This window comes from Plutella xylostella, chromosome 16 (assembly GCF_932276165.1).
Source record: "Plutella xylostella chromosome 16, ilPluXylo3.1, whole genome shotgun sequence".
Taxonomy (NCBI): domain Eukaryota; kingdom Metazoa; phylum Arthropoda; class Insecta; order Lepidoptera; family Plutellidae; genus Plutella; species Plutella xylostella.
This window is the reverse complement of record NC_063996.1, coordinates 1,597,035-1,617,777: the sequence shown is the minus strand read 5'-3', so window position 1 is coordinate 1,617,777 and position 20,743 is coordinate 1,597,035. Positions and strand designations below refer to the sequence as shown.

At 36.5% G+C, this 20,743-nt stretch overlaps 3 protein-coding genes across 3 annotated transcripts; 2 read left to right on the top strand and 1 right to left on the bottom strand.

Moving 5' to 3' along the window:
• Window positions 1–760: 760 nt before the first annotated feature.
• On the bottom strand, window positions 761–7,709 carry LOC105394833. The gene is made up of 3 exons (XM_038118246.2): window positions 7,557–7,709; window positions 3,855–4,000; window positions 761–1,607 (listed from the first exon to the last, which is right to left on the bottom strand). The coding sequence occupies exons 1-3, from the start codon at window positions 7,590–7,592 to the stop codon at window positions 1,163–1,165; spliced, it is 627 nt and encodes a 208-aa protein (XP_037974174.2). The 5' UTR covers window positions 7,593–7,709; the 3' UTR covers window positions 761–1,162.
• A 1,788-nt stretch (window positions 7,710–9,497) lies between these two features.
• LOC125489687 lies at window positions 9,498–10,742 on the top strand. The gene has a single exon (XM_048626352.1). It carries the CDS (start codon window positions 9,573–9,575, stop codon window positions 10,674–10,676), a length of 1,104 nt encoding a protein of 367 aa, XP_048482309.1. The 5' UTR covers window positions 9,498–9,572; the 3' UTR covers window positions 10,677–10,742.
• Window positions 10,743–11,328: 586 nt separating this feature from the next.
• LOC105392792 (protein takeout) lies at window positions 11,329–18,899 on the top strand. The gene is made up of 6 exons (XM_038118621.2): window positions 11,329–11,495; window positions 15,557–15,649; window positions 16,516–16,663; window positions 17,114–17,247; window positions 17,817–17,982; window positions 18,562–18,899. The coding sequence occupies exons 1-6, from the start codon at window positions 11,426–11,428 to the stop codon at window positions 18,701–18,703; spliced, it is 753 nt and encodes a 250-aa protein (XP_037974549.2). The 5' UTR covers window positions 11,329–11,425; the 3' UTR covers window positions 18,704–18,899.
• The last annotated feature ends 1,844 nt before the right edge of the window (window positions 18,900–20,743 follow it).

The window sequence follows — 20,743 nt, the reverse complement described above, 5'->3', positions numbered from 1 at the left end:
TGACGAAATGTACATTGTATATGTATAATTACGTACCTAGGTATTAGAGTGAGTATGTAAATTGAAACTTTACTGGCCTTCAAAAATAAATTATAAAATATTTTATCACATTATTTTTAATTTTTAATACGACTATTTGATGAGTACATAAATTGGAATATAATTTGGTACAGTACCGTTACCATAAATATATATTATATCGTAATGTATTGTAGGTACCGTAAGGTACCATTAAATACCGTTTCCATACGATTATTTTGAAGAAACGAGTTCATCCATGAATCAGCATATTTTTGTGTTCGATAATCAAAACTTCTTATAAAAATTTTGCTCATGATATACCTAATTCATTTGGCCCTCAAAATAAATAAACTTAGATAAAAATCTTTATTTTTTACTAGACAAGTAGACATTCAATTAGATCAAATTCGAGTTAAATAAAATAAAAATCAGATGACTAAAATATTTTGTTCAGAAAATAGATTTTAAAAAGTATTTCAGCCAAAATATATATGTATGTTAATAACTAATTTAAATATTTTATATAAGTATTTTTGTTATCTTATACTTAATCATTTTATGTACCTGCATACTTTTTTGTATGCAATGTCTGAAAAAGATCTATTAATATGATTTTTGTATAGGAGATCAAAATATCCTGTAGAATGACTGAAATTTTTCAGGTTATTTCATTTTAATTTATTTATCGTATGGCTTTCCTTCATATCTACTGGTCTTGGCCTAGACATGCAGCCAAAGATCTTACTTTTTGTTACAAATGACTGAACTGAAAGGTTTAGTTGTCTAACTAACTTCTCCTAAAAACATATTGTCGGCTACGTTCTATTTAAAGAGCCTAATCGGTACGATCGATAAGTAAGCGTCCACCTATCGTCCGTATCGTACTTATCGGACCAAATACCGTCCGTTACGTACAATGTTGAAAGGTGGACTTACCTTCAGTCTCTAACTAAATAATACTGTGAGAAGAATAACATGCAGATATTTTATTCACCTCTCTGTGGCTCACGTAGACCAAATTAGTTTAGAACGTGACGGCGAATAAAATAAATCCATATAAATATTAACGAAACGTGTTATGCACATGCTAACACCGTAAATAAATCAACAGATACTACTATATATTTACATACTACCCTATTTACGCATCGTCTGGCTTAGGCGGCTTGATCCACGCCGTAAAGCCGCCCCACAACAGTTGTATCAAACTGCCAATGACCTCCAAAAACCAGATCAGTCCACCCTCAGGAGATGACTGCTTCGGTTCCTCATCCAGATCAAAATCGTCTAAATCGAAATCATCATCGTCACTGTCCACTTCGTTTATAGTACTGTTCGCTGTATCGTTTACTTGCAATTTGGAGGGTAAATAGCTGGAATACAGCGTGATTTTCTCTGGTTTCTTCTCAATCTTTTTTAAAGCTTCGGAGGATAGTTCTTCGACGTCTCGGTCTGATATGTCGTTGTCCACTGGCATTACTGGAGCCTTGGTGTGGTCATCAAGGGTGTCATCCAGGATCTCTATCTTGCCCTTGGCGTGGTCTGGTTGATTGTCGTTTGTTTTGTTACCGCCGATGCCGAGGATCCTGTGGAAGAAGGTGTATTTAATATTTTAGTTCTTGGAAGGTGAAAAAAGTTGAATTACTATAGAAAAGTTATGAGATCAGTAAATAATTATGAAGAAAAAACTCAGGGATGGGTAAACATTTAGGGCCTTACCACAAAAACTTAGACAGTATTTAACAGGTGTTTAGCGCTGTCAAACGCCTACTAAATCTGTCAAATTTTGATTTAAACACTTGTTAAACGGTGTTTAAAGTTTTTTGTGGCAGCACAGTTAGGCTTCATGGAAGGCTAAATAGCGATAACAAATAAAAAAAAAATATTGAAAATAAAAGTGTTTTTACAAAACTGTAAGGTAACCTGGTTCGTCATGCTAACTTCAAACGAAGCTCACAGGTAACAAAATTGATAAGTTATATTATATTTATAATTAAGCAAATTGAATGTTTCAATATGTTTGAAACATTTGCTTTGAAAGTCGTACAAACTTTCCGTTTGAGAACTCCTCACGGATTCATTAAAGGCACATAAACGCAACATTTTACACAAAATTAAATCTGAAACATAAGGAGTTGTTTGGAAACTTTTGTTCTAAAGAAAATTTATAATAACGTTGGAATCAAATTATTTTCTTTAAGTATATTTCAGAGTTTGCTTATTAAGATATTTTTTTCTAATTGACAAACACAACAACGCCCGTGTACAAATATCTGTCTTCAAACAAACATCTTCCGCGGCCGGGGATCCAACCCGAGACCTTTGACATAGCAGTCAGTCACTAACCACTATACTATCCATACGTCCCGTGTAGTTTTTTTTTCTATGCCTTTGCTTGTATTAGGTACTGGTTGGTTTATAAATAAACTAAAACACGGACTGGATATTAATGGATTGTGTGAGCACATTTGAAGGCATTGTTTCTCTCACGTCTGAAACATTAGTTACTCGCGATAAAAACATCGCGAGAAAAAGTCCATTCCATACGATTTATGGGTGGAACGGAAAATTGTTATTAAAATTATGTCTGAAAATATTTTTTTAATTTTGCTGCAACCAAAAATGGGTTGGCTTTATGGAGAAGTTGCAAAAGTATTGTAACATAGTAACCTGAGATAGTAACATAATTATGTAGAGTTAAAGTAGTAAAAGTAAGTAGTTTAAACAAAGAACTTTAGGCAGAAGGTTTAGGCGGCACTAGAATTTGTGCTTTTAGAATCGACGTCATTATACAGGGTGTTCCAAAAAGGGTATACTAAGCCGAAAGGGGGTGAGTCAGGGGGCTATTCTGAACAACTTTTGTTCTACAAGTTTTGGAAATTCACGAAAATAAAAAATCCTTTTCCATAGAAACTTTATTGGTCCCGTAACTTTTTACTACACCCTGTATAGGCAAATTAGGGTACCACATTTAACATAGTTGATAGTTTTAGGTAAAAGAAAGTAAGTACACCGTACCTACTTACTTATAAACAACTAGCTGTCCCCGCGCGCTTCGCTTCGCCTTAAAAAGTTTTCCCGTGGGAATTCCGGGATAAAAAGTAGCCTATGTTCTTTCCCAGGGTCTAGACCATATGTATACCAAATTTCATTCAAATCCGTTCAGTAGTTTTGGCGTGAAAGAGTAACAGACAGACAGACAGACAGACAGACAGACACAGTTACTTTCGCATTTATAATATTAGTTAGGATTAGGATTTATTTAATCTGCACGTCCGCTCATTGCCGAATTCATACATGGTAGGCATGGTATGGTACAAAACAAGTAAAACCATCTTGTGCTTGTTTCAACTTTCACGTCAGTTGTTGTTGTAAACGAGTTGATCGGCCAAATTACTATTAAAAGTACGCAGGTACGAATATTGTATTTAGTTTAAGTACTGGCTCCCAATTGCGAACTTGTTTTGACAACGATCTTCGCATTCAAAATGTAGAATTTGTCAATTATTACTTCGTAAATGTTATTTCATTTTTACTTCACGATAGGGGTCCCTGATCTTAACGGCAGGTATGTAGGTAATATCCTGTTTGTGCAAAAAGTCCTTAGGGTGTTTAGATTGCGTGGATGACTATGGGATCGATGGTAAATTACGAACGCCGTAATATCTTGAGGCCAAACTATTGAATGAATTTCTACACATAGTAACCAAATAAAATTTTCGTTCGCTACTGGAAGTTACCAAAAAGCTTACACTACAAAACGTTACTGAAACATGTACAAAGGATTATTAATTGCTAATGTTTGGTGGTGTTAACTCCAGGCTTTCACTCACCTGAAGAGTGGGTTAGTGATCCTCTGTGCGATATTACTGGCGATCTGCTGGTACACGCCGAGTGGTCGTGAGCAGTTGGCGCCCGTGTAGTCGCTCACTACTGACGCCTCGTCCGACGCTGGGAGCGGCCGGCATTGCTGGGCTAGCTGGAATGAATGAGGTTAAGGTTTAAGCATGGTTTCTTTCTTTCATTATCATTTTCTCATAATAATATTACAGTCATCAGCAGTCATGAATGGGAACTTAAAGTTCTACAATTTACAAATAGATTCCATGCAAGCTAAACGTGCCAGTAACTAATACGTATTAAATTAAAAGTTAACTAACTGACATAATTAAACAAGAACAAAGTCGTGTTTGTTCTTTTGGTAATAAAATAAAATGAAATAAGCATGTAGGTATAAATATAAGGAAATGTTGTAAGGTTTTATTTAATTTGTCCACCCCCGAACATTAGAAATTAACAATCGTTAAATTCACACCCTTGTTACACCTACGAATAGACTGGCGAGACAGTATCCTCGGCAAATCCTCGGCCAAAGAACGGCTAGCAGCGATTATTGGCCGAGTGCTCGGCCGAGGATACTGTCCTGGCCACTTTACTCGGTAGGTGTATTTTCATTTTTATTTTTTTCATTTTTCAATCAGGGTATAAACAGCGTTCGCAGATCCATACAAGTTTGAAAGGCTACCGACGCTGCTTATGTATTGTAAATGTTTGCTAATGTGTCGATGATGGTACCAAATTAGTAGAAGAGTGCTTGCTTAATCGATTGAATATTCTTCAACTCATCTATATTTGACCTTGCAACTCTGATTGAACTGTTTTACTGGGCGTGGTTGTTTTTTACCAGTTGGTAGGTACCTATACGGTATTTGGAAATAGCGATGACATACTAGGATATAATAAGTATTTGATTAAGCAACAGGTATTTCAAATTGTAATTCAAAACAAGAAAGGAAGATGCAATGAACTTTATTTTTAAATTGCTGTGATTTACTACAGAAAGCGAACTACTCACAAAAGTGTCAATTAAATGTAAATTGTTGGCCTAATATGGATGTTGTAAACATTTTGAAGAGATAAACTTAAAACTTTATATTTCAATGCAACATGAATCAATTTCGTATTCAAATGAGACTATAAATCATAAAGCATACATATTGAATCATAAATACGAACATTACGGTTAATTTTTTTCAGTGACGTTCCCAATGCATGATCTAAGTACCTATGTACCGCAACTTTCGTCATAGAGAGAAAAAGTTGTAACTACTTACAAAATACCGTCATTTTTTTAAACATTTAATTCCAAAATTTCATAAAACATTATTTTGTGTCTTTAGTTGGCAGTATTCTATGCGCTGTTAAATGTACTTAAATATTGCATCGGTATCATTAAGCCAATCCTTATCCGTTTAGGAGTAGTGGTGCTTTTCAACATTTTCAGTGCCCGTCAGTGTATAACCGACACGACACGATACTATCTCCAGAATGTTCCCGCCCAAAAACAAAACAATACCTACACGATCAAGAACCTATGACGTCAGAAGAACACAAAACAATTGCACATCAGTACCATAAGGACACTCGGTCAGAGGCCAAACTTGGACAATGGTAGCCGGTGGATACGTGAGGGGGCTACAGATGTATAGATGAAGGTTCTGGCCTCACAGCAAGGATTCGTTGAGGATATTCGGCGATCTCAGGATGATCTAGAATACTATTAGGGTTTTTTGACTAAGTATCATGTTGAACTTTGATTAACAATAAACAAACAATTGAGTGTCGATGCAAAAGAAACCTCTTGACAAATAACACCTTTGAACTTTTGAACTATATAGTTCAGAATTTCCTCGGACATAGGTCCTGTAGTGGACGACTGTTGTGATGATGATGATGATGGCATGAACAATATGATTGTCTATGCATTGTCATCATCTCAACACAGGATATTCTCGTTTCAATACATTAGTATAACTCGTTCTGGTATCGGTCAACTCGGTGAGCTGTTACGTCACAGAGATTTCACTGGAAATAATACTTACACTTTTTTCCTTGATATCGAAATAAATGATTACATCTCTTAGCACATAAGCTTGCTTATGTTGGAGTTTGAGGTCTACCAACCCGGACTGGGCCCGCGTGGTGGACTACAGCCTTAAACCCTTCCTTCATAGAAAGGAGACTCTCAGAAGTTATAACGTGATGGGTTGTGATAATGATCGTAATTATGTGTAAAGTTTTTTATACAATTATAAAGATTTTAACATGTAGGTACTTATTTTTATTTTTGTAGATATATTATACAAAAAGGTTTTAAGTTTGTAAATCTGTAAGAATGTACTGCAAAACACACAGTATGCACTTAATTGAATGTAGTTTTTTTTTAACTTAAGTATAGATACAAACATTTGAAAGTGTCTTTGCTTAGTGTCGCTACTTACACAATTTTTTAAAGTTCTAGGAATATTTTTCAGCAATAAAGAAAAAACTTTAGTGAAGACTGAACTGTGATAAGATTGCAAGATATCAGAGCAATTATTAGCCCTTTAATTATTTTGACAGATGTGTCAAAAGTCAACAACTAATCCCTGGTTATGATGTCCTGTCTAACCGACTATGATGAAACTGGAGCTTGTGGTTTTAATGGACCTTCCTGAAAATTTAGCTTCACGTTCATGTGAAGGGTTTAAAATAAGTAGGTATGTGTTTCTTATTCAAATCAATGAATGGGTATAATATAAAACTTTTGTGGGAATCCTATTGTTATATACTTATAGTACTGAAATTTTCAATAAATAAAATAACAATAATTAATGATTTGCTCAAGTATAATAAACTGATAGCATATATTATTTATAGTTGAAAAAAAAAACCTCAGCCCGGAACGATGCGGGTACAGTACAACATTATTTATTTATACTCATTAGTTTATATGGCTATGGAAGGTTACAAACCCAAAGCCTATAGACATAGACATCCAAGAGCGGAAATGACGATGGCTATGCCACACATTAAGAAGACCTGATAACCATAACCCGAAAGTGGTCTTAAAATGGCAACTCCGGGGCGGTTCAAGGTGACCCGGATGACCAGTTCATACCTGTGGAGTTACCACCATCGAACATTAGCAATTAACAATTCTTAAGCAGCGTCGCTTGTTTTTCATGACCGACGTGGTACCTTGTATGGATCTGACCGATGTTTGAGAAGCGACGCTGCTTATGGATTATTAATTGCTAATATTGTGTCGGTGGTCCATGGTGGTACGGTAGCTGGAAGCGGAGTGTGGCCCAAGAGAAAGGGAAGTCGTGGTCAAAGCTCAACTTGCTGGCCACCGACAGAGAACGATGGAAGCGCCTGGTGTCAGCCCCAGACTCCTCGGAGGAGAAGCGGGAGTGAAGAAGAAGGAAAGAATTAGGTCGTTTACATCAATGTAAACTAACGTTTAGTCAGTTTTGCCGACTTCGGTAGTTAGATGTGTATCTAAAGTATAACTTCTCTACCTATAGAATCAGTTCATACATATAAAATTATCACTCAGGGTTCTTTCTTCCATGTCAGCTGCCTTCAAATCCCTGGTTGAAGTGGTCGGGACTTATGTCAAAATAAAATCATAGCTAAAACACTATCCACACATTCAACATTACGCATAATACAAAACTGCACTAAAAAAACACCAACAAAAAAGCACTCACCAAAACAAAACACACACCATAAATCAAGCACCTCATGTTTAATCGATAGATCGTCTATCGTGTCACAACACTAGTGTTTCCGGTTCCGAGGCGGGCGGCGCGTGCGGCGGTCGCGGCGCGAGTGTTGCGCAGGCGCAGGGGCGCGGGAAACAGCTGATCTTGTACTGTGGCCATGAGGTGCATGATAGGAGCCTAAAGGGTAGGACCATGCAGGTCATCTCTCTGGACAAGGTAATGTATTGTACATAATTGATGCTCTGAAAGCAGTTAGGTGAGAATTGCGTGAAAAGAAGCGTGTAAATAGCTATTTTCATACCCGGGGAAAATGGCTTTCTTGCATTTAAAATGGCAAGGGGTAAAAGCCATTTTTATAGGGTGACAATTAACTATTAACGCCGATTCTACAATATTTTATGTTTTCAGGATACATAATAAGTAATATAATACCATCGCATTGTCACGTATCATCTACTCGCATATTTCGTATTAGTACATAAAAAGCACATTCATAACAAAAATAAATAAATTATCATGGTTATCAATGATATGCTGCGTTTTTTTTGTTGTTTACTGCATGGCCACCCTACTAGGACGCGACCTCGTAAAGCAGATCGTGATTCGATAATCAATTAGTTATGTATTTTTATTGTTTATTTATGTTTTATAATTTTATATCGATAAAAAGCTAATGGCCGCCTTTCTTTCAACACTAAAATGTATGTAAAATGTATTCAGATTTTTTTTATAAAGATTTTAATGTATTCAAAATTAATTGTTTTTATTTGGTGACCGGCAATATTATGCAGTGGACATTTTTTACCGGCTATTAACTGAATTAACAAATAGATTCCTACTTATTATGTTTTAATTAATTAATTATGAACTTGGATGATACAGTCACAAAACCACTTTTATGAAGCTGATATAAAGTTCACAATATATTCAATTATTTTACTTTCTAACATGACATTAGGGTGTATCTATAATATTTTTCATGACGGTGACAAATACTCAAGCTAGACTTAGCTATAGCTAGCGTTTAAGGAGTAGCCAGTCAGATTAGGTCAAGGAACATCTCTAACGAGAATGGCTAGGGTGACATTTGCTTTGATTTATGAAAATTCATGCTAAGGGGTGAACGTAAAGTTGAGTTCATCGAGTATTTTTGTATGAAAACATGAGCAGCGCCCCTGGCGGTCGGTAGCAGAACTAAAATTTCCCTACAAAATTCATAGAGTAATTTCACGTCACGTTCACGATGAAAATTCATGCTAAGGGGTGATCGCTAATAAGTCAGACGCCAACTAGCCCCGCACTGCACTTTAACCGATGGTGTATTAGTCTATGACCAGCCACAGCTCTTTTTTTTCTCAACCTCTCGTGCCCCACTGCTGGGCAAAGGTCTCTCCTTTATGTTTAAGGTTGCCTGTAAGAGATCGCTCTTAGCGATAATGCCGCCTATTGTTGTATTGTTCCTAGTTTAAAAGTTCTCTTTGCATGTTTTAATTTGTGGTGACCAACAAAGATAATAATATATTCTATTCTATTCTCCCTGAATTTTCCACTTAACCCTTTCTTGGGCCTGCTCACACCATTCCTTGCTGAAATTGTCCAGGTCGGCCCTTACACTTGTAATTAATTTTGTATAATAATATTGAAAGTTGAAACTTTACAACTGCACTAGCGAGCCCTAGAGACAAGTAAAGTAAACTTTGGTGTTGCTCCTCTCCACTAGATGGCAGTTATTGCAAACAATATTAAAAAGCGTAAATACTTGGTATGGAAGATATAACTACAACTACATAGGTATAATAGTTTTGTTATTTTGAATTTACTATTCGTGAAAAAATATAATAATATGAATCTTTTTAGAATATCAATTCAAGTGGGTCACGTAAGCGTGAATTTCAAAGCAACGAAACGTTATTGAAAAGTTTATTTTGTTTTTTGGTTGTTATAGTAACGCTGTGTTTGCTTCAATTTAAAGGTTATGTTATAAAAACCAGAATCCACAATATGCCCAATAATTCGTCAGATTCGAGAAAAATACATAATTGCGACCGAATAGCGAGGCATCCTTCGGTTACTGATCAAAAGTACATTAAACCTAGAAGAGTCATAGCATCCAAGAAGGCCTTTCCAGCAGACGGGAGAAGCTTCTCAACCGGTAAATTAGATCCCAAACCTGCTTCTGCCAGGAGCAAGAAGTCAACAAAATCTGACTCAGTCGTGACCAAGAAGGAGCAACACAAATTATGCCCCGGATGCTGCCATAAATGCGGGGATAGCTTCAACCAAGAGGAACCTTTCAATCGCTTCTGTAATACAAGCAGGGCTACACCAAGCCAAAACAAGAAACTAAGCATCAAGATAGCTTGTAGTGGCGTCCAACAGTATTACAGAAACGAAAATTTTCAAGAATCATCTGGATCTATTCGTGAAGCGAAAACACCTCGACAGCCGGCCCTTGATCCTATAAATGAAACGCCAGAGAAGTCAACGACCCATGATAGTGGAGAGATAGTGATTCTAACAGAGTCCTCAGATTCCGATGGGTGCATTGATTTCGAGGACCACAAATCCCTGATGGAGATCAAAAAGTTCAGAGAAAAATACTTTTTCGAATGCCATAATTCAAAGAGCAGAGTTTACAAAAATAAATGTGGATCCAAGAACTCGGACAATCACAAGTGTGTATACAGATTTTATTTGAATGACCGACTTTTTCCTGTACCCCTTTGTACAGATCACAACAATAGTATAAGATGTGTCGAATGTCACTTACCTCTAGAGGAAAGGGGGGAAAGTGCTGAGATAAATGGCACGATCCAAGCGAAGGTAAAAATTGATGATGACGAAGAAGCTCAAGACATGACACTTTTTTTACCTGTTAAAGACTCTTTGATAGTGCGAGAAAAAAGACTGGATAAAAATAAGCAAAACGAAGAAATCTTGTACTTTGGAGTTGTAAAACTCAACTGTGATGGTGATTCAGTGTTTGAGCCGAATGCTCCAAGTAACTCGCTGGCTCTCAGATATCAGAAAGGTTATAAAGTATTTAAAAAGATCGATAATCTCGTGTATGGTCCATCAGATAATGGAAAAGCCATTATTCTTTAACTTTATTTTTCCCATCTACTGATAACCTAGTCTGACCATTCATAATAAATTTATTGATGAGAATTATCTAAGTATTTTATTACTTACCAACTTATTTAAATACTTTTATTTTTAATATGAATCAGTTGTGATTCTTTAGTCTCTACTACACTCACGGGTAATGAAAAGGTTCCACTGAGAAAAGCACCAAATTACTTCCAAACGGAAAAGGCTAGCTTAATGCCGTCTTCTGCAACATTGAAGTACATTTAACCGAGCATCAGGATATTACCAACTAAAATCGGTAATATTGAGTTCCAATTTTATATTAAATCTTTGAAAAAATTGGGGTCGTTTGTAGTCGGAATTTTGTGAGTGGAACTTTTTCATTGCCCGGCAGTGTATTTACAAAGTGCCATCGTCCCATCAAACCATCGAACGTAACTCTTACCTACATGGAAAAGTACAACTTCTGTTATTTTGGGGCAATTTTGTCACGCATTTCCTAGCAGTTCCGTAGCTTACGAAATAATGCACGTAGATCTTTTGTGATAACCGCAAGTGTTAGAGACAGGGGCAATCATAATTTCCACGCAAGCCAGCCTCAGTTGCAATCTCTGGCCGAAATGTAATAAATATGGCGTCGGGGCGCGCGCGCGAAACAGTCTCTCGACGCATGCGCGCGCAACCGTCTCTGCGTTCGGAAATTACGCAACCGTTGCGTTCGAACTTCGAAATTTAAACAGTGAACTTTTTAATTTGTGCCAGTAATGTCGCAGTACGCTTCAGTTGTGGTGTTTTTGAGCCTGGTGGTGTCGTTGTTAGGGGAGCATGCTTTGCGTAAGTTATTTTCGTGTTTTCAGGTGAAGGTGCAATGAATAAATTGTGAAGTAACAGTGATTATGTATCTGCCGACGCAGCGGTATCGTTACATGATACTTTGAGTGGGAAAGTGGACTAATATTGTATTAAATGCCGCGGCCGTTTCTTCTTCCTGCTATTGGCCTATGATTTGGGTTCTGTTCATAGATTCGCTCTCACTAAATCTCTGAAGCCTTTTTAGCTATGTCCGATGTGAAATATCTTAAAAACCTTATCATAATGATTTATGAGAATACAAATAATAACCTGATCCTCACGTGAGTTCAGAGTTTTGAGTCATAGCTTCTACCATACCCGTAGGCCACAGAGATAGTAAAATTAGTATTAACTTCTTATACTTATGTATGTATATGTATCCAACAAAAGTCAAGAACACTGAAAAATCAAAAACTCTAACGATCAATGATAATAAAATCCTTTGTATACTTAATACATTTTATTCTACCTACCTACCATAAAACAAAACAGAGGCCTATTGAAGCTACAGTCAAATGACTAAAGTGTCCTCACATAAAAGTCTTGAGGGTATACAGTAGCGCATGTAAATCACATTATTGTTTACTAAATACAGAATATAGATGCAGCCGTCGATGCCAAATGAAGAATCATTACCAGAAGGTAAGGTCAGCTGACCTCTAGTCAGAAAGGTCAATTTTGACGTCCGAATAGTGAAGTGGTTCTGCGGTATGCGAAAGGTTCCGAAAGGCGGGTTCGATTCCCGGCCTAGCCAGATAATTGTTTAAAGACAGATAGTTGTATTTGGGTTTGGGTGTTAACAAGGTGTTAATATGTAACTATCTATGTAAGTAGTCAGCTTTCAGATAACCATACTTTGACCTAGGTGTAGGTACTAAAGGAGCCTCCTCGAGTCACATTGCATATCCTGCTACCGCTACACGGGTTCGTTATCGACGTAGAGGAACGTCACTATATCGCGATTCACCCTAAATATAGACGTCGATAACAGACCTGTGCAGCGACCTCTGCTCCGTTACTTATCTGCCTCGGAAATGAAATCCATACGACTGCATCAATCTATTTCCTTCAAGTTAAGAAATATAATAGGTACTACCTATCTGTTCCGAGATATCGATAGCATTAATATTAAATTTGATAGCAACACTATTAATATGCGTAACGTATATTGTTGCACCATGCAACTTGAGTTCACTGGCTTATAAATGTGACCTTCTAACATTTATGAGCAAGTATAGGTTTACTTTACTACGAGCTTAGTTTAGTTTACTTTACTCGTAACTTCAATCTTTGATGTGTTTTCTTAGTAAATTATTAGGTATATTTACCCATATAGTATTTTATTGTGTATGCTAAAGATTCTTAGGCCTGTTTTATTATTTCTACAATATAACACAGAGCAAACCCGCAACCACAAATCACAACATCATCATAAAAATCATTTGAAGTAAAAAACTATTTTATTAATATTTTGGTAAACCTGGATCACCTTTGGCAAAAACCTTAGTACTTGATAAAGGCTTACCCCCTTATTCATAGAAAAGTTACAATACTAATAAACTGTTTTGTCCCTCTCTGTCAAAGAACGAATTGTTCTTTGTCGGAGAGGGACAAAACAGTTTATTAGTTAAAACGTTCTGTAACTTCTCTATTTATAAGGGGGCTAGTGTGGAGGCCACTGCTAATGTCTCTCACTGTAACTGTGTCTCTAACTTTTGTAGGTACTTACCTAATTTTAAAGTAGGTAAGTAGTTATTTTTATTTTGTGTCAATAAATAATTTTCAATTTTGATATTCGTCATAAGGATTCTGGATCAAAAGAACCTTCCCCTTAATTCCCCAGCATAAATAACCCAGTTTCCCATATACCATTAAGAGTTGGTAAGTCTTAGGTTTTACCCATAAATCTTATGATTTTCCGTAATTCGTGCATTTACATATACCTACATTTTATATTTTAAACCAAAAGGTAGCCACAATTGCAGTCAAAAGCAGACGTAAATACTACCCAAGGTCACGTGAGGCGCCGGTCGTTGCACACACGTCGGGTAAAAGTACCGCAACTCCGCAACAACACACTCACTGACGTTGTGACATGGATACTCGGCCAAGTTCGGGTCGACACAACATTACAATAACACACACACTCACCCTATCCATAAACAATCCACTACAGGTGCCGTACCACCACCGACTCTTTAGCAGCAAGCTGAACTCCAGATTTAAGAGTTGCAGCTTGAAAAAAGATGTGTGACAGATAAGCGATGCTATGCTTACGAGTACATTGGAAAAATAGGAACAAAATGGTGCGTGTGTATTCAAAGGTTTATACTTATTTTTAAGTATTGGAAGAAAACCTCGAATAAATCATGAAGATAGTGGATTATCTCATAATCTCGAATATTCTCCGGTAGGACACGCGATGTTGTGTGTGAGGCCGCTGATGCTCAGAGGGTTATCTAAGAGTTAGCCGATTGTTAGCTAATTGTTACATTACCATCGCATTGCATTACTTAATGCATTTATTGGTCAGACCATGACTAACTGACTTTGAAATATAATAAAGTATTATAAAATAGTAACTAAACTGTATTATTTGAAGTAAGCACACTGTACCGTATTTCTGTCTCTTTTAGTCCATCCATCCAAAAATTGTCTGGCAGAGATCGCTACAAGCGATAAGACGGCTTTTTTATCCTAATTAAGTTTTATTTTGCACCGTATACATAGTAGATACTGACTTATGAGAGGACTATATGCAGCATTGGACCAATGATGATTAACTAAGGGCTTTATAACAAAAAGTTTATCTACAAAGTAAAGCATTTCTACACTTTAACTATGGTAACGAATAACTATCTATTTATGTAACTATGTGATGCAACGGCTTGGTCCTTTCACCCCGTTGCCCCAGGGGCAGAGTTAAGTCATTTATTCTAGCTGGACATTTCCTAGTAAGTAAGAAATAAATAGGTAGCATAGAATAATGTTTTGCACAGAGATAGCTACTTAAAAGATACCCTAAATCGAGACCCAGAGAAGTGGTAGCTCAGTTGGGTATAAGCACTCGCTTCTCACACCAGAGATGCGGGTTCGAATCCCGGCGGCGCTGACATGAACCAACGAGTTCTTTTAACTTAAGTACAATGTATACCATGCATCGCTCTTACGGTGAAGGAAACCTGCATATCTAGATTTAGCACATCTAGATAATTATGTGAACCAACCAACCCGCAGAGGAACAGCGTGGTAGGAAATGGTCCGAGCTTAGGAAGGCAGTTTAAACCATGGGGATATGCACAAAGATTCCATTCGAGAGAGCCAGATGCAGACCTACATACTTACATACTACTCCCCCACTGAGAATAGAATAGAATACCCCAATTCAATATTAATGTGGATCTTTGCAAGCTATTTAACCGATAACTTCGTATCGCAACTCCCGAGGAAATTACGACAAATAGCCCCATGAGGTCCTAATGTTAAAAAATCGTTTCATTACTTACGGAGCCTATTCAGTAGATAATATTATAAACAAAATAATACTTTTCCTACAAACAAAAATATCTCCGGGATAAACCCACAAGAAAAAAACTGCACTTGTTACCCCATCAGCTGTCAGGCCGCGCCGGCGCCGCGCTAACCTTGACCGAATGTTGCATCGTACTCGGTTCTCGATGAATCGATACATTTCTCACTCGAGACAAGAGTCGATTTTACGTAATGAGACATTACGCGAGCGTGGCTGCTGGGCACGTGGTTTCAACAAATGTACGATAAACAACAATATTTTTATACGAACTAGATGGAGTGTCAGTCAACGGGCCCCGGGACAACAAAACTGACATTATATTACTGCTATTAGATCTATAACTAGTTAACTACAAAGGTTACATTTCGTAAGCAGTAGATTGTTTATATGAATTCGCAAATTCGGGAATCACGTAACCGTTCAATTCCGTTTCCGTCTTTCAGTTCTTAGACTCTCATTAAAGTCGTCACATTTATTTATCGTTGTAAAAATGGTTTCATTTTGTTCACAGCTGACACGTTCCTGAGATGCCGACAGACAGACAAGAAGATCAACGAGTGCCTGAAAACAGCAGTTCCTGATGCACTACGGAAAATGAAAAAGGGTAAGATTTTCAACGGTTTACCCATTCAAGTGGTACAAATTTAGTAAACTACTTATCAATTATACTCACTCACTGTTAGATGTCTGAGATTTTGTTTATCTGAGTCTGCCTTTGTTATTTAATAGCTGTTGTCCGCGAGCTTCACTTTGCCATCAGGCGTTACCGTAAATCTGTAGTCCCGCATTTTAAAAAGATTTGCTTACCTTTATGACATCCATAGATTACACAAATAATGCCCTCCTGGAGGGTCGCTCTTATCAACGAACGAACGAACGAACGAGAATTTTCACTTAGGGTCAATTTATACTGGGGCAGAGTCGAAGCGCAGCGAAGCGTCAAATTCTTCACAACTAAAGCAAAGCCGCACGAATGGTTGGTTGCGTTGGTCACGCGTAGACGCGCGAATCGTGATGAATGCGCGCGACTTTTTAAAATCTCAGTAGCAATGTGTACGTTATGCTGTGGAGTTAATGTTGTATTTGTAATATTCAGTATTGAATAGACGCTTCGATGCGCTTCGACTCTGTACTAGTATAAATTGACCCTTAATCGGCAAGCGAGACAGAGTCGTGGTTAGGTATAGTCCTGCAGATTTGGCTTTCCGAAGTTTCAGATCGCTTCGCGTACCAAGGCTCCATCTCGCTGTATTAAATGTGCCAATCGCGTCAAATCTTGTTCGTTCGTTAGTCAATACAGACCTTCGGAGTTCATTTAAGAAGTTACCTATTACACAATGCTACCAAGCTGCCCACCAAAGTGTCTCAGAACATTCAACTTAAAGTGATCGGTTTACGGGACGCAGTAATCCAACGTCTACGAGTCTAGACCTCTATCTCATAATTTCAACGTTACCCCCCCTTTTTCAGGCATCCCCTCCCTCTCCGTGCCCCCCCTGGAGCCCCTGCTGGTGTCCTCCATGCGCGTGCAGTCCGGCGCCGGGCCCGTGTCCCTCACGCAGAGCTACAGCCGCGTGCAGCTGCACGGGCTCACTGACTCCGTGCTCACTACGTACAAGTAAGTAGTGATGGAATGGTGTGGTGGTTAGTGACTGGTGTGTTGAAGGTCCCGGGTTCGATGTCCGGCCGGGGTAGACAAAAATGGCGAAATATTTTTTGTTAATCTGCTCACATACGTAGGTAGTTCGGCAATTTATGAAGTTTTCTGTACAAATCGCGGGCTTTAAGCCATAGGGGTTTATGCACAAAAATGTTTTTTTTTGTTTTTTATACAAATTGATTCCTAGGTTACATATCTACATTTTTTAATATTAAATCTGTCAATCAGCGGACTTTGTCCTCTTCACAAAAATATAAACTATAACGCCTAACCGCATAATTACTGCGCACTCTTACCTTGTTACCTAATTTATGTTGAGTCTTTAACTTTAATGTGTATACCTATTGCATTGTATTGTATACTACATACAACTTAATTCCCTTGAATTGACAATTCCTCTAATTCCAGGGCGGATCTAAAGCACATGCGCCTGCGCACGGACTCGCGCACGCCCAAGATGGAGTTCATCGCCGACTACGTGATGCGCGGCCGCATCCTCGTGCTGCCCATCCAGGGGAAGGGCGTCGCTAACATCACCATGGGTAAGTTATTTGTAGGAGGGTAAAAAAAGCAATCCTCTTTTACCCAATAAGTCTCTCATTCACCCAAAGGTTGCCTGGAAGAGATCGCTTTTAGCGATAAGGCCGCCTATTGTGCTTACTCCTGTTGTTATTTAATGTATGTTGTGTGTTTTTTTTTTCAATAAAGTTATAAATTGTATTGTAAAAGCATACTTACAAATTGATATGCTTTATTTGCATGAAAAAAATAGCAATAAAATATTAATAACATACAAATAAATTTTGTTAAAAAAAACCTAGGTAATAATTTAAGGTAGGTACTTACCTTAAATTATTTACTTACCCAAAAATGCTCTTAGCCATATTCCCCTTAAACATATCCCAAAGTAAAACAACTTGATGATAAAACTATTTCTGGGCATGTATGGGTTAATAATAGTATCTTCTACAGCAAATTATAGTTTCAATAGCACTAAAATGAAAACTTATTGCTTTTTAAAATCAATTCATAAATTTAACTTTTGCGATAAGTAGCGCCATCTATGGCCGAGTAGCCGAACTAAGTACATAACCTTATTTTTCAATTCCAGTAAATTTGCTGGTGAAACACGACCTGATTGGCGAGCCAGTGCAGCGTGATGGACAGACCTTCATGCACATCAAAGACTACAAAGTGAAGTTCATCCCAGAAAAGGTCATTTTGAGCTTCACGAATCTCTTCAATGGGGACAAGCGGTTGGGCGACCAAATGAACTTGTAAGTTTAATTAAATTACTCATCATACCCCTTAGCATGAATTTTCATCGGGAACGTGAAGTAGAATTTATCGAGTAATTTTTTATGAAAATATGAACAGCGCCCCTGGCGGTCGGTAGCAGAACTAAAATTTCCCTACAAAATTCATCGAGTAATTTCACGTCACGTTCACGATGAAAATTTGGGTCTGGTTGTAAATTACTTACATAAATTTACTTACTTACCGAAAGAACCCTTATCTTCTGAATATTCCTTCGTTTGTTTGTCATTAGCAATTGTCCACTGCTGAATTTCGTCCTCATCGTTCCTCATTCATCCCCGATAATACTGCAAATAATTTGCCGTTCAAAGTTAAATTATCTCTTAGGTACTACAGCTTCAGGGGTCAACGTAGTGAGAATCAAAATTTTGCCTAAAGAAATCTCATCACTACAACCCATAACGTCCCCACTGCTGGGGCACGGGTCTCCTTCCAATGAAGGAAGGGTTTAGGCCTAGTCCACCACGCGGGTCCAGTGCTGACTAGTGGACCACTGCCTATACCTAAGTATAAATTAAATTACTTTTGTTTTTTTTCAGATTTTTAAACGAAAACTCCGAATTGGTCTTCAACGAACTGAAGGACTCGTATCAGAAAAGCCTAAGTTCAGTATTTCAGGATGTCACCAACAAAATCTTCGACAAAGTCCCCATGAACAAAATATTCCCAGAACAAGACTAACAATACAAAATATTTATAAAAAAACAAACTAGCACCTAAGTAAAGTTTTTGGTATCCAGTTAATTAAATACCGACATAATATTAGGCTAGATATTTACAGAATATAGTACATATTCTTGTATTTATTTAAAATGCTTTAACTAGAGTTTATTGTAAATAGCTTACTTTAAGTATGAATAAATCATAAAGCTGTGAATGTTTTTTTTTTTTGTGTTCAAGAACCTGTTCTAGATGTAAATGCCTAAAGGTATTGTTTAGTAAAAAAGTAATTATTTATCGATAATAATCTTTATTTTATTCAGTGAAATATAAAATAACAATGTCTATGGCATAGTCACTGGTAACGACGAGTCTAAAGAAGCGAAAGATAATTAATAATAAACCTTATTTCATTTATCTTAGCCTCTAGATTACCACAAAACAATATCAGGTACTTCCAAACAGAACACAGTTATAAAAAACTCATACTTTAGAAAAATGTGCTGTTTGAAAGGTAACATTTAACAAGTAAATAAAAGTAGATAGCTTACTTAGAAATAAGAAATATTTGCGTAGATACTTAAAGTTACAAAAGGTTGTAAATGAGTTTTTTTTCAGCCAAATCATGACGGTGAAAGACAGAAGATTGAGCAACTATTTTGTCATTGAACATTCGTACCATTAATTTAATCTGACATTAAATTATTCATTAAAATGATAGAAGTTCAATTTAAAATAATCTTTTTTTTCATGTTGGAAAAATATATTTTTATCCCTTTTTGGACGGTCACAAGGATGTTAGATTTTGTTTGTTTTTTTTTTACTTGAATGACGTGTAAAAATAGTTTATTTCAGTATACAGTTGAGGTACAATGATGGATGATTAAAGTTATGTTATTGTTTTCTTATCCTAGTACACGAATGCTAAGTTAAGTTTATTATTGTTTATTATCTATGAACATTTTCGGGTAAAAACTAGAAAAAATAAGCTCTAGGTATATCTTCACAACCTACTATTGAAAAAAATATGAGATTTCTAAAAAAAATTGCCAATTCTCCCGGCTACAAAATCTGGAATGATTTTCTTATTAAATGCAATTTTTCGTTAAAATGCTTACGTATTAAAATTAAGTTTTAGTAAGTAATTTTACTTAGAACAAATATAATTAGATAGTTAGTTATTTAAGCCAAAAAGGTCATGAATTCGGTACAATAAATAAAGTCCAAAGAAAAATCCAAATAAAGTTTTTACACGAAAAAATACGGTAAGTATACAAACTGAAAAGATCTGGTAGACATGTCACTGCCTAATTTAAATATTAAATCATGTAAATCTTAAACATTTGTACAATTTCCCTGGCTCAGATCTACTCACAATTTTAACGCAATATTTTAATATTTGCGTCCAAACTAGCGATCACAATAATCACCTGGCTACGCAACGGAGATGAGACAGGGAAATGATACAATCATGTGAACCCAGTCTAATTAAGACACCAGTGTTCTTTTTGACAACACGGCCAGTAAGTGAAATTCTGCCAATCAGAACTCTTAAAACAAATCATCATATTATTTTATCGGCCGATTATTTTTTCGGTGAACACCAGCGCAAGTATATAAAAAACATAAAATCACAAAAAACATGTAAAACCTCTTATGTATAACTTTTAACTTAACAAACCTAGGTACCTAAATAATCGTTGAAAATAAAAAGTCGTGTCTTAGCACCAATCTACTTATACATAAGTATAGTCAACTATTCTTCTCAAAAGAAAATAAGTTGTTATTTTGTGAAAATAATCACTAAAATTTAAAATTTCAAAACTAACTTAGGTACTAAGAAGGTTATACTTGTTATAACACTGGTCAAGTTAGTTTTAATAAGAGTCCCCTTAAAAAGAAATGATACCTAATAATGCTTTATATTATAAACTACAGTAAAATCCGTAGAAATATTTTAATTTTGTTAGTAAATCAGTACTCACTTACGAGAAATAATCTACTAATATTAGAAAGATTACGATTTTTTATATGTAGGTTCCACCTATTTTCCAATAACAC

Bases quoted from the DNA above. Each gene is read 5' to 3' on its own strand.
- LOC125489687 (XM_048626352.1), top strand. From the start codon at position 9,573: ATGCCCAATAATTCGTCAGATTCGAGAAAAATACATAATTGCGACCGA.
- LOC105394833 (XM_038118246.2), bottom strand. From the start codon at position 7,592: ATGAGGTGCTTGATTTATGGTGTGTGTTTTGTTTTG. The intron at 4,001-7,556 runs GTGAGTGCTTTT...CATTCATTCCAG, and splicing joins ATGGTGTGTGTTTTGTTTTG to CTAGCCCAGCAATGCCGGCC. The intron at 1,608-3,854 runs GTGAGTGAAAGC...CTTCTTCCACAG, and splicing joins ATCACTAACCCACTCTTCAG to GATCCTCGGCATCGGCGGTA.
- LOC105392792 (XM_038118621.2), top strand. From the start codon at position 11,426: ATGTCGCAGTACGCTTCAGTTGTGGTGTTTTTGAGCCTGGTGGTGTCG. The intron at 17,248-17,816 runs GTAAGTTATTTG...TTTCAATTCCAG, and splicing joins CGTCGCTAACATCACCATGG to TAAATTTGCTGGTGAAACAC. The intron at 17,983-18,561 runs GTAAGTTTAATT...GTTTTTTTTCAG, and splicing joins TTGGGCGACCAAATGAACTT to ATTTTTAAACGAAAACTCCG.